Source organism: Pararge aegeria, chromosome 20, assembly GCF_905163445.1.
Source record: "Pararge aegeria chromosome 20, ilParAegt1.1, whole genome shotgun sequence".
Classification (NCBI taxonomy): domain Eukaryota; kingdom Metazoa; phylum Arthropoda; class Insecta; order Lepidoptera; family Nymphalidae; genus Pararge; species Pararge aegeria.
In genome coordinates this window covers 6,427,858-6,441,710 of record NC_053199.1, presented here as the reverse complement: position 1 = coordinate 6,441,710, position 13,853 = coordinate 6,427,858, and the positions used below count along the sequence as shown (strand labels likewise).

The following is a 13,853-nucleotide window of genomic DNA, read 5'->3' as shown; positions in this document are numbered from 1 at the left end:
ACTAGCAGAATCGTTCTAAATCATCTAGGTTTTCTACCATCCAGTAGATAATCTATAGCTTAGGATTATATTTCAAAAGTATTGAAAGCGATTTTCTAAAAATAAAGTATTCTGCTTATCTGATTGAAAAATCATCCTCATGGTCATGAACCCAAAGCCGTAAATCTATTTTAAAAATAAATGGTCTGAACAGTATGTCACTGTCAATTTGACACTTCATGATTTAGATTGAGGTTTTGTATGATGTGGATTCCTGCGTGGAAGTTTCAATTTTAAAATTAATTTCTAGCGATATTTCATCATGTTACTAAATGTTGATAGGATTCCTGAAAATATAAATTTCCCGAGAGAAGAAGAACAAGTTTTAGCATTTTGGGAAAAGATAGATGCTTTCCAGACTTGTTTAAAGCAATCAAAGAATAAACCCAGGTGAGAGTCTTAACCTATATTCCTCCTAAAAATAATAATTACTAAAAAAAAATAATATATTATAATATATAGAAATATAACAGAAATAGGTTCAAAATTCCATTAATAATTCTTTCACTCTCACAGTTTGCTATTGTTAATAGAAAAATAGGTATGTCTGCAATAATTAAATCAATTATTTTGAATAAATAAGTGATGATGTAGTTCTATTCAGAAAAATAAATTATACAAATAACGTAAATTCAGTGTTTGCTGCAGAAACTTGCATTGCAGATCAACATCAGAAACCATTTTTTCAGAAAAGTATCCAGGAATATTTCCTGTGAGATAAAAAATCTAAGCTTTGTTTTCTTTGCACAGGCAGGCTTGAAAGTACCACCTCACCAACCAATCTTACAAAATTTTGCATAGAAACTCTACCATCCTTTTATTCAATAAAGGACATTTTTTAATCAGAAAAATACAAAGGTCCCACAATTTTTTTTAAACAATGAAACAAACCTAGACAATTTTGATATAGCTAGTTTATATATAAAAGTGGTTCCCTATTCAATCTTATTGGGAAATTTTGTTTCACATTTATATCAATTATTATTACAGATATTCTTTCTATGATGGACCACCATTTGCAACCGGGCTGCCCCATTATGGTCACATCTTAGCTGGAACCATCAAAGATGTAGTTACAAGATATGCCCATCAAAAGGTATTATCATTTTTCTTTGGCTGTGTATCTCTAATGTATGAAAACCATTTTCAGCAGGCAATAAGGCTGCACTGCAAGGCAAATAGCTCTTCTCGAATAGGAGAGATGGAATCAAAGCTTAGCACCAATTTGGTCCATTGCTAGTTAAAGTTAATATAGAGATGGCTTTATGAGTTCTTGGGGGCTTGGAGGAACAAGAAGGCCAAATTTAAACCCCCAAAGTAGTTCACATTATATAATATTGCTATGAATAATTGAGCAAAATGTACTGATTATTAGTATGGATACAATTGGGCTGAACTACCTTCTAATTAATTTAACTAATTTATTGGCAATGTAAAATGCTCTAACTAAGCTGATTGGAGACTAGAAGGAAATGTAAATAATGTCACTTCAAGAGTTACCTAAAACTAGTTTAAAGTATGTATGATCTTGGTATGCCCATATCTAGTAGCTACTGAAAAAGGTTTGTGTATGGTTCTTGTATGTTTAATGGGTTGGTAAAAATTTATCATTTCAAATGAAATTTTATTAATATTAAGTGCACTGAATGTTCCTATGCTAGTGAAGCAACATAGATAGCACCATCAGCATACATTTCCAGTACTAAAATGTGTAGCACCTTATTGCATAACTTGTGCTTAGCATAGTGATAGGCTTGATAAAATGATTTGACCCGCCCAATCCCTCAGTATGAACTTTACATAATAATCACTTACTTTTTCTTTATCTACATTTGTCAAAAGGATCCCACAGGTTAAGTCACGAAAAATTTTGCTTTTTTAATTTTTTTCCACTACAATAAGCTAGCTATTTTTGCAATCTCACCTGATGGCTGATGGTAACTGATGATACCATCTAAGATGATAGTGGAATAAACTTATTGTTATGGCAGTTTATTAAATAAAATACTGAATAACTTCAAATTAGTTGGTTTGAAGTTATAAGTTCTTAACCGGTTTGCAGCTCAAGTTCATTTGGTCCCTGGTATCACATCATCCCGTTGCAATCTCTTGTGACGCCACCCACCTCCTACTTATTAGCAAATATTTCGATAGTAAATTTAATAACTTTTTAATAATTGGATTTTCCTTACAGGGTTTTCATGTTGAAAGGAGATTTGGTTGGGATTGTCATGGTCTGCCTGTTGAATTTGAAATTGATAAAAATTTAGGAATAAAAGGTCCAGAAGATGTAGCAAAAATGGGTATAGACAAATATAATGCAGAGTGTCGAAAAATTGTAATGAAGTATGCAGATGAGTGGGAGACGATTATTACACGCATGGGTAGATGGATAGGTAGGTAATCTTTACATAGATTACTATTTTACTCTCTCTATCTTAAGTTTTCTGTGCTTCTTTAATTTTTATTTACCTGTCATGGCTAAAACGAAAATATTAATGCAAGACCTCAAGTTATAAAGAATGTGAAATAATCGGTATAATATTCATGTTCTCTTTACAGATTTTAAAAATGATTATAAAACATTATATCCATGGTTTATGGAATCTGTGTGGTGGGTATTCAAAGAACTCTACAATAAAGGTTTGGTGTACCAAGGAGTTAAGGTGATGCCATATTCTACTACATGTTCAACACCTCTATCCAATTTTGAAGCTGGACAAAACTATAAGGATGTTGTAGATCCAGCTGTAGTTATTTCATTCCCCACTGCAGATGGATTTTCACTTCTTGCTTGGACCACCACACCTTGGACTCTCCCTAGTAATTTAGCTCTATGTGTTAATCCCAAATTAAACTACATCAAAGTAAAAGAAAAGGCAACAGGGACTTGCTATGTCTTACAAGAAGATAGATTTCCTACTATCTTCAAAAATATTGAAGATTTTGAAGTGCTTGATAAATTCTTAGGTGAAAAATTAAAAGGATTAAAATACACCCCAATTTTTGATTACTTTGTGGAACTATGTCCCAATGGTTATCAAGTTTTAACTGATGGGTATGTTACTAATGATTCAGGTACAGGTGTTGTACATCAGGCACCATATTTCGGTGAAGATGATTACAGAGTTTGTTTAGCTGCAGGTATTGTTACACGAGACCAAGATATAATTTGCCCTGTTGATGCAAGTGGTAGATTTGTTGCACCTGTAAAAGATTTTGAAGGTCAATATGTGAAAGATGCAGATAAAAATATTATTGCAAACATAAAAGCACGAAACAGACTTATACAAGCTGGACAAGTGAAACATAGTTACCCGTATTGTTGGCGTTCAGAGACCCCACTTATTTACAAAGCGGTGCCTTCTTGGTTTGTAAGAGTTGAACAAATGAGTCAAGATCTTCTAAAATCTAGTGAAGAAACCTATTGGGTCCCTGAATATGTTAAAGAAAAACGGTTCGGCAATTGGCTGAAAGAAGCTAGAGACTGGGCCATAAGTAGGAATAGATATTGGGGAACACCTATCCCCCTATGGATTTCTGCTGATAAACAAGAAGTAGTTTGTGTAGGTAGCATTGCAGAACTCAGTGCTTTGACTGGTAAAGAAATTACAGACCTTCATAGAGAAAGTATAGATCATCTTGAAATTCCATCAGCAAGACCTGGCCAGCCACCTCTTAGGAGAGTGGCAGAGGTTTTTGACTGTTGGTTTGAGTCAGGTTCTATGCCTTATGCACAGTGTCACTATCCATTTGAAAATAAAAAAGAGTTTGATGACATTTTCCCAGCAAATTTCATTGCTGAAGGCATAGATCAAACAAGGGGATGGTTTTATACTCTGATTGTACTGTCCACTGCTTTATTTAATAAACCACCCTTCAAGAATTTGATTGCTAATGGCTTGATCTTGGCATCTGATGGGCAAAAAATGTCAAAGAGAAAGAAAAACTATCCAGATCCCTTGGAAGTTGTAACAAAGTATGGTGCAGATGCGTTGAGACTTTATCTTGTTAATTCTCCAGTTGTAAAAGCTGAGAATCTGCGTTTCAAAGAAGAAGGTGTTAGAGATGTCATTAAGGATGTATTCTTGCCATGGTACAATGCATTTAGATTTTTAATGCAAAATGTTGAACGGATTGTTCAAGAAGATAAAGTGAACTATAGATTTAATGAAAGTGCTGTAAGAGAAAATGTAATGGATAAATGGATAACGTCATTTACACAATCTTTGATCCAATTTGTAATGGTAGAAATGGCAGCCTATAGGCTGTATACTGTTGTACCAAGACTGACAAAATTTATTGATCACCTTACCAACTGGTATGTCAGAATGAATAGAAAGAGATTAAAGGGTGAGAATGGGATTAAAGATTGTCAGGTGGCATTGGATACATTATTTGGCGTTCTATTTGATATGGCCAGAGTTATGGCTCCGTTTACTCCATTCTTGACAGAACTAATGTACAAGACTTTACGCCAACTTTTACCTGGGAGCTCCATGGAAAGTGTTCATTTTAACATGATCCCTGAGCCAAAGCTAAATTTAGTAGATACAAATATCGAAAGAGCAGTTCAAAGAATGCAATCTGTGATTGAACTTGGGCGAGTTTTAAGGGACAGAAAAACGATCCCTGTTAAATATCCACTTCCTGAAATGGTGGTTATACACCAGAACCAAACATACTTGGACGATATCAACTCACTATTGAATTATGTTTTAGAAGAAATTAATATAAGGAAAGTGGTACTTTCGAGTGATAAAGAAAAGTATGGTATAACACTAAGAGTAGAGCCGGATCATAAAATACTTGGAGGTCGATTGAAAGGAGATTTTAAAGCTGTAACACAAGCTTTAAAAGACCTTAACAATGAGCAATGTGAACAATTTATTTCCGCCGGTTTCGTGGAACTGATTGGCCAGCGAGTTGAAATTTCTGAAGTAAGAGTTATATACCAAGCTCAAGGTAACGATCAGTATGAAGCTCATAGCGATAATGATGTTTTGATCTTGCTAAACGTTACGCCCGATCAGAGTATGCTTGATGAGGGGTTTGCTAGAGAAATTATAAACAGGTTACAAAAACTCAGAAAGAAGGCGCATTTGGTGCCAACTGATGAGGTTGATGTATATTTCTTAGTCAACAAAGAAAGTGATATTTTACGTATTATAAACTCACATCGCGATCTCATCGAAAGCACTGTTAAGGCGCCATTAAGACCGATCGATGAATTGTCGCCCTCAAAACAACATATTATACAGGAAACTCAGGACCTGAAAGGTTCACAGCTAAAGTTAGTTATTACATGGAGAAAAGATGTAGAGATCCCTCTGAATCCATGGGCTAATATAGTATTACAAGATATTACACCACGGTTCGGAGTAAATACGAACAAAGCAAGCATCATCCTTAAAAGCAAAGACAAGTATATAAACCTGGACAGTTTGTATAGGGAGGTACAGGTTTTATTTGGCCTTTATGGAATGAAGTTTACCCTGTGGTGTGATGGGGTTGAATTAAAAAATACTGTTGATTTAAATGCTAAGAACATTGTTGTTTCACCCGCAAAACCCAAAGATTTAGAGGTATTACAAAACAGACCATTTTGCAAGTTCATAAATATTGCCAATGGTTCAAAGACTGCAACACTTTTTGTAGAAAATCCACTAGGCATTAGAACACTGAATAAGGAAAAGGCTGTTCAGTTCGTAACGGATAACTTAGGAATGAAACTGACTGATGAGGATATGAAGATCTTTAACTAAACAATTTGTTGATTAAATACTTTCACAATTACAGGTCTAAATCTAAACAATTCAGTTTATGTTTATGTCGCGTTCTAAAAATTTCAAAAATAATTTATCTGCTGGTTTGTAGTTTTATTGATGAGTTTAAAGTTCAAAGGTTTTACTAGAAAATGTCCATTGTTTTATACCAACAATGTATTGTCTTAGCTTGAAATTCACTTTCACTAGTCAAAATCCATGTGACTATTATAAGTATACTATACACTGTATTCTAAAATATTCTTTGTGGACTGTTTGACTTATTATAATAAATTATGTTTTGCATATTTATTTGTTTCATTGAGGTACTGAAATCCATACGATTAATTTGCCTATTTGTTACATTAGAATGCAAATGTGCCTATTTGTTTGTTATCTATGCTCGCACAAATAAAAGTTACCAAACAAGAACCATGAATGAACTTAGGAAAATAATAGTTTCTAATGTAACCGAATCACATACCTATTATATTAGGCAGGTATTCTCTTTTTGTTACATAAAATGACCTGAGTGTCGAAACCCATTAATAACAATGTGTGGTTAGAGTCTACTTCATTTCATCCAGGAAAATAGAGAGTCTGGGAGAATTTTCGAAGCCTAGTCTAGTCTTTAATCAAGTCAAAACACATCACTTACAAATAATAATAATCGTTAAGTTTGGAGCACCACCCGTATTGGAGCTTTGCTTTTTCGGAAGGACACTTGCCGATAACCACCTGACGGGTTGCTACGGCGTCACCGGGGGAGTGGTCACACAGCAAGTGACAAGTGGCCGATGAGGAGTTGTAATCAAACACGTTATTTTAGATTAACCTTTATTTTAAACATTCTTTCATAAATAAAACAAAATAAGCTTTAATCAATACGAACATTGTTCACAATTACATTAACACAGATGCAGCGCGTGGATTATCATGATTTACTTTTGTGAAATTAGGGCACTTGACTACATATACAAAGATAATACAATGAATCGGTCAATAAATTGGAATTAACATATTAAAGTTTCCTGTAAAATGAGGCAATGTAGTAAAAAAATTATATAGGTATATATAATTTTTTCTAAATATTTAAGTTTTCAATAAATTACAAAACGGTATCTGTTCGAAAAAAAGAAGTCGCATGGTTAAAATAAAATCTACAGAGACATTAAATATAAAACCCAATTCAAAAAATAGTCGGACCCTATTTTTATTTTTTTTCTATAGATACTGACGTTTTGGTTTGATGGGTTGTTGTTAGCAAAGTTAGTTATCAATATCCAAAAAGGAACGCATACAAAGGAAATCTATAACAATGAAAATAATATTATATTTAATATTGATGCCAATTAAGTTGTACATAGATCTCTAAACTAAATTGACATGTCTAAAAAGTAGTGCTATGCTTCTCTAGGCGCAAGTGTGAAAAGGACAGACGACCGACAGACCCCTGTCAATTTAGGTTAGTTTAAGAATTGTGTTTATTCATTCAGAATCGGCACCACTGTAGTGTTGGTTACTTAAAAGCACAAATTATCGGTACAAAAAATCCACAGATAATATTTGATGCTTACTATGCCTCACACAAACTGAATATTATTCACCAAAAAAAATTGTCTATGCTTAATAGTGTATACAAATGAGTTAAATATGGTCAATAATAAGTTTTTTTTTAAATTGGCATCTAACGTTATAACCTTTTTCACCTAAAATTATATTTCCAAACAGTTTAAAGAAACTTTTCAACAAAACATTTCAATACAATTTAAACATATTTGAAATATTTAACATAATATTACAGAACTAGTCTTTCTGTGTTCAACGGTTTAAATAGTTGCCAAACTATGCCTTTTATTAAATATCACTGTATATAAACAAAATTGTAGGTGTATGTAAATAAATTTGAAATATTAAATGGCTCGAATCTGTTGATATTGCATAAAAGTGGAGCTAATGGGCCATAAACCTCGATTTTTAAAAAAACGCGACTTTTTTGGATCTCATAAATTAACGATTGAAGTTCTGTAGAGGAATCTTCACATAAAGAAAGGGAATGCAGTTAAAGGGAATGCAGTTAAAGGTAATAAACCTTTTATTACAAGTGATTTTATTAAGAAACAGTAGAAGCAATTTTATGCAACATCTATAATTTGAGGCCATATTGAATCGAATATAAAAACAATGTTCTTTGGAGAAAAACAACATTAAGATACAGTTTTCTAACTTGCTATTTACAATTTATTAACATGATAAATTAAAAAATCATACTATGTTTTACAGTTTTATCACATTTTTTTTATTTTTCTGAAGCCGTAGATAATAAATTGCTAAAATTTTAATTATAATGATATATAAATATTTTACAATTTTCTTACGCCATAATATCAATTGTTTTGTAAATTATTTATTTTTGAATACTTTGCTATTAACAATGTTTGGTTTGCACACAGGGGAATTAAATAATTAGGTATGTTTCTTTATTATTGTTTTATTACTAAATAGGGATTGTTAACTATCACCTGAACTATAGATGTTTACCAGTCAAAAATTTTTTTGTTCAAGTCTGTCAGACAAATCTGTGCTTTTAATGTAAATTTTAGTTTTTATTGTGCGAATCAAAATAAATAAAGACCTAAAATGATGGTAACTTATTTTAAAAATGAATTTTAATGTACTCGCTGTACACAACTTTGGCGATAAAATAATAATAACCTAAAAGTTACAAATAGTTAACCGAATATAAATAACGAAACTGTCTAGGAAATATGTCTTGACAGTGGAAAATATGTGGTTGGTACACGCATGGGGGGCAATTCTACTGCAAATAATCTAGTATTTTAATGATTTTTACGTATCAGGAAAGGCAATGAAAATATTATTAGTAGTATGTTAAACATAAATTAATATAAGAAATGCTGAAATTAGCTAAAATACTCAGGTGAATTGTATAATTTATATTAAGATAAGTATATAAATTTCGAAAAATATAAAATAAACTATAGACAAAATTGGGATCAACTAAAACACACTTAATTGCTTGCATACACGTAAATAGTATCTTGCAAAAAATAAGCAAATAATTTTGTAATTTTATTGGAATAAAATGCGAGACTGACGTCCAACGTCAGAGCTATCACAATGTATACAAATAAACAAAGCACCGTACGCTATGGCGTGCATGGGAGAGGCAGTGTGATAGGCTATATGCTTCGATCAGAGTTAATACAAGATTCCCGTAATAAGCGCATCAAAAACGGTCTTAAAATAAAGAGCACAAAATATTTATTCTTATCCAACGGTATTATTTAATACATTTGTCCTGTAACAATTCATTTTTAGTTCAATTTTCACAATCTTTTTCCAATGACAGAGGTTTTAAAGATAAATTTTGTAAGCGATTGGCGCAGTGGGCGGAGACCTCGCTTTCTGACTCCAAGGCCGTGGGTTCGATTCCCACAATTGGATAATGTTTGTTTTATATTCATAAAAATATTCATCAGCTATCTTAGTACCCATAACACAAACAAGGCTTACTTTGGGGCTAGATGGCGATGTATATATTGTGTATTAATTTTATTACCAAAAGTTAGCACTGCATTCTTATCCGATTTGGTTATAAATGATGATGCAGGCTAAGATGGTGGGCGGGCTAACCTGTTAGAAATATGGCATTTTTATTACACCCATTCCCCTAAACGTTTTCTACCGGAACGCTAAAGCACGGACTTTTCAGTAGGGTGGTAACTAGCAACGGCCAAAGCTAACTAGCTAGACAGACCAAACAAGAGAAAATTTAGAAGTTATAAATTCCCAAATTTCCCCGCCTAGAAACGAACCTGGTACTTATAAGTCCACTGCCCTCACAAACAACAACAAACAATTTTATTAATTTGATTGTCGTCAGCCATGTATTTTTTCCTATTCCTTAATATAGTACTATGAGCGAAGACTATTTATTGAAACTTTCAATACATTTTATCTTCAGAATTTAATGACATACTTGAAACATAGTAACATATAAGGCTAAGTTACAGAATTGATCTTAACTGTGGCTGGATGTGACTAAGACGTGGTTATTCTATTTATTTTGTAGATATTATATATAAATCCTCTTTAAAATGCACGCCAAAGCGTTTGCGGTATTTGGCTTAGTATAGGAAAAAGCCTCCCAGCTTACCATTCATTCTGCGATCAATAATACTGTAATAAAGCCTAATGCAGTGCAAGTTTGCTTTATTGCTTTATTTTCATAATGTTTTTAAACAACATATTGCTTTTAGAAAACCAAAATGGACGTATAATTTCGAAAACATTCACTGTTACACGAAAAGCTAGACGAAACACTTACACCTAATAGTGTGTGAATTTTTGAAAAGGTTTTAAGATTACATTATATATGAATATCTTCGAAACTTTTGATAGGTCTCTCGATGATATTATGAGTCGATAATTATGTGATTATATAAAGATACACTTTAACATTAAACGTATTAAGCCACGACAACAAACATACGGTAAATCGTAATATATAATAATATGTAAATTATTTATTATGCGTCAACATGTTACACGTATTAAGATTATGTGCACTCATATAATATAAGCTAAATATCTTGGAGAGTTATTTGTTAACTCTTGTTAAAGGCTCCGACCTCGGTCGAATTCATAAGTTAGCAATGTTATTGCACTCTACTTGCCAGTGGCGTAGTAACTAAGAACCCTGGGCAAAGTTGTATTTAAAGCATAGTTCATACGAAGGCAATGCTGGATTGGTATTGGCCTTATAAACAGTATTTTTAAGCCAGACCAGCGCTCTGAATACTGTTGTTCACGATAGTGAACTCCGGCCGCTTGCCTAGAGCCCGCTCGCCAGCGTTGCGAATTCATACATTTTCTGTTCAAATAACATCAAACGTGTTCACACCACAAGAAAAGTACAGAAATGGCTGGCCCCGTCTAAAGTTTCAGGGTCGGCCAGCGGTGGCTTGTCTTTTAGACTGGCGCCAGTTCACTGGCTTCGTATAAACCATGCATAAGGGCCCTATTTGAACTTAGAACTTCAAAAGAATTGTCAGTTATGTTGTTTTGCTTTAAGAATTGCCAGTTCGAGGTTTGTTTAGGGCCCAATAATATTAAAAGTCGAATACTTTATATTCTACTAAAATATTAAATAGATATGATTAGATATCTATGTGAACGTTCATGGAGCTGACTCCAGGGCTTCTGAGCTTAGGGGCCCCAAGGTACTGCCCCGCTTAGCCCTAGGGAAGTTACGCCACTGCGACGAATTCACACTTTCACTCCTACATTCGATAGATTCCCTACCATCCCCCGCTAATAAACAAATCCTATATCTCTCATCTATAGTGTTTTTTAACGGAATAAGTATAATGTACGTAATTTAACTTATCTGTTATAATTAGCGACAATCAGATGAATCTGTATGGTGTAATTTATAACTTTTGAAGCTTTTTCTTTTGGCGCTTTATGAAAACAGATGAGTTATTTTTTCGAATCAAACACTGAAAATCTCACTGAAAGCTAGCCATTTACTGCAATCTGACCTGGTCGTAAGTAATGATGCTGTCTAAGGTGGTAGCCGACTAAAGAGATATGCCAGTCAAGCCATAACTCTAATCGGGCTTGTACCGGAACGCGGCAAGTCTTTGTCGACAGGTTGGGAAGTGGCCACGGCCGAAGCTTCCTCGGCTCTGTTTCTCGACCAGACAAATAGTTTCTGTGTGTTTGAGATTTGTCTGACTGTCGTGGATTATAACAAATTGAGCTTAACGTTTATTGCATGGGTATTCCGCAAAGTATCGCCTGCTTCTATTTAATGAAGAAAAAGTACCTTTTGGCATGTATGCCTCTCCGCGACTTTGTCCGCGTATGTATCTCAAGTGACGTTAAAAAACGTTAGTTAGGTATTAAAAAGAAATATATTATCCTGTTTTTAAAACATGGTATTCTATTGAGTCGTCAAATTTTAATGGTAATGAATTAGAAATTTTAGTGGTATTATCATGTTTTGTTCCGTCACTCCTCATATACAAATATGTCAAAAGGAACTTTTTTATATGAAACATCCGACGCGGTGGGTCAGATCGTATATAGGCGTAGATGCACTGGAGGCGAATAATAGTCCAATTTTTATTTCTTTAAAAGAATCTGAACGATTTATTTTCGATTTTTATAGTTAATTGTCCGTTTATTTTATTTTCCATACAAAATAGTTTCGATGTTTCACATCTGGCAGGCTTACCGCGTTCTCCAATTTTTATCCCTGAAAAACACTATAGAATAAGGTTAAGATAAAGTATAGCGTGTATTTCGTACTAGAAATAACTAAAGATTCATAAACATTTGTAATACACTAAAGATCGCCTACTCAGTGACTAGTCTAACGGCGTATAATCCTCATCGGCGTACAAACTGCAACAATTAAAATATACATCACATCGGGACGTAGGGCGCACTTCTTGTCTCCAGCCCTCGCTGTATACTCTTACTTCAATCAGCTATCACGCAATTATACCTGAAAATATAATAATAAATATAATAATATGGTATTTAACTGGGTTTTTTTTATTGTCTCATAAGAACCATAATTCATTAAAGCTAACAATAACTTTCGGTAAATTTAATGTAAAACTTAATATAAATATGACGTTCGGGGCATGAAACTGCGATCGCGTCACAAGTCTAGAAAAATGTTAAAACTTGTAGTAAATGTCAGCGTCAGTGTCATTAAACACAACAAACTTAGCCGGGTATTTTTTTTGTTATCACCATTTCACAGTAAACTTATATTAAGCTATGAAGTAAGAGTAATACACCCAAGCTTTTTTATCGTTTAAGTAATCCTTAACATTATAATAGGTAGCTTGGAGGCCCGATTAACGTTGGGTCCCAAGGTTTAAATGGCTCATGCTTCATCAATTTTATTCAGGAGACGAATATCTAAAATCAAAGGCTTAAATTATTGTATTTCTAGGTTTATATTTTGGTTTACTTTACATTATTTAATTTTAAGTTGACATTGTAATTTAATTTCACAATTTTTGATACCTTAATTTTTTGACATTTTGTATAAATTGGAAAAATAATTAAGGTGTTATTATAATTTGCATGGCATAGAATGGCAGATTGTAGCACGTAACTTGTTATGTTTTATTAAAAGACCAAATCAGGAAAATAAAGATTTGAATTTGAATTTGATTTTAGAAGAGCGACCTCGTACCGAGAAATGCAACGTTGGTAGACCCTGACTAAGTAAACGGCTGACAACAGAGACGCAAGAGATCGCTGGACACAAGCAGCTTAAAACAGTAAGTTTGGAACTTCCTACAAAAGGGCTATGTGTCCAGCAGTGGGCGTACGTTGCTTGACATGATGATGATGTCAAGCAACGTACGCTCACGAACAGAGGGGTATTAAAATCTTAAGTTTTTTATAACTCGAACTGGAGATTTTTATCACTTTATATTATCTACCCGTTTAGTAAATACATAGCCTGTGCATCGGACATAAAGGGTATGCATAATATATAAAATGAAGAAAATCTTCAATACGAGTTATAAAAAACTTAGGGTTAGGCTTTTTAAGAAACTTAAGGATAGGCTTTTTAAAATGACTATCCCTAAGTTTTTTATAACTCGTACTGAAGATTTTCTTCATTTTATATACACTTAGCACGAAGAAAATCTTCAGTACGAGTTATAAAGAAACTTAGGGATAGGCTTTTTAAAAAGCCTATCCTTAAGTTTCTTTATAACCCTTAAAAAGCCTATCCCTAAGTTTTTTATAACTCGTATTGAAGATTTTCTTCATTCTGTATATTCTGCATACCCTCTATGCACGCAACTGGTGATTGCACTTTTAGCAAGGAGAGCAGATGGTCGCACTCACTATGTGGTTGTGGAGTAGTGGTGCGGCGCGGGATGGTCGCGTTCGGGCAACTTGCGCACCTTCATGGTGCCATCCGCGCCACACGAGAACACGCGACCAGCACCGTCTACAAACGAATATCATTTAATCCCAAAACAA

The 13,853-nt window shown here is 33.6% G+C and overlaps 2 protein-coding genes across 4 annotated transcripts in view; one reads left to right on the top strand and one right to left on the bottom strand.

The window, feature by feature from the left end:
- Positions 1-223: 223 nt before the first annotated feature.
- On the top strand, positions 224-6,112 carry LOC120632565 (isoleucine--tRNA ligase, cytoplasmic). The gene is made up of 4 exons (XM_039902454.1): positions 224-429; positions 1,030-1,135; positions 2,234-2,435; positions 2,602-6,112. The coding sequence occupies exons 1-4, from the start codon at positions 302-304 to the stop codon at positions 5,802-5,804; spliced, it is 3,639 nt and encodes a 1,212-aa protein (XP_039758388.1). The 5' UTR covers positions 224-301; the 3' UTR covers positions 5,805-6,112.
- Positions 6,113-9,301: 3,189 nt separating this feature from the next.
- LOC120632614 (dmX-like protein 2) overlaps positions 9,302-13,853 on the bottom strand; it is a 67,184-nt gene continuing 62,632 nt past the window's right edge. For all 3 annotated transcript variants that reach the window (XM_039902545.1, XM_039902547.1, XM_039902546.1), the window contains 2 exons: positions 13,716-13,821; positions 9,302-12,342 (listed from right to left, as the gene is read on the bottom strand). In XM_039902545.1, coding sequence (XP_039758479.1) covers position 12,342; positions 13,716-13,821 — 107 coding nt within the window. In that variant the 3' untranslated portion in view covers positions 9,302-12,341. The remainder of the gene's footprint in view (positions 12,343-13,715; positions 13,822-13,853) is intronic.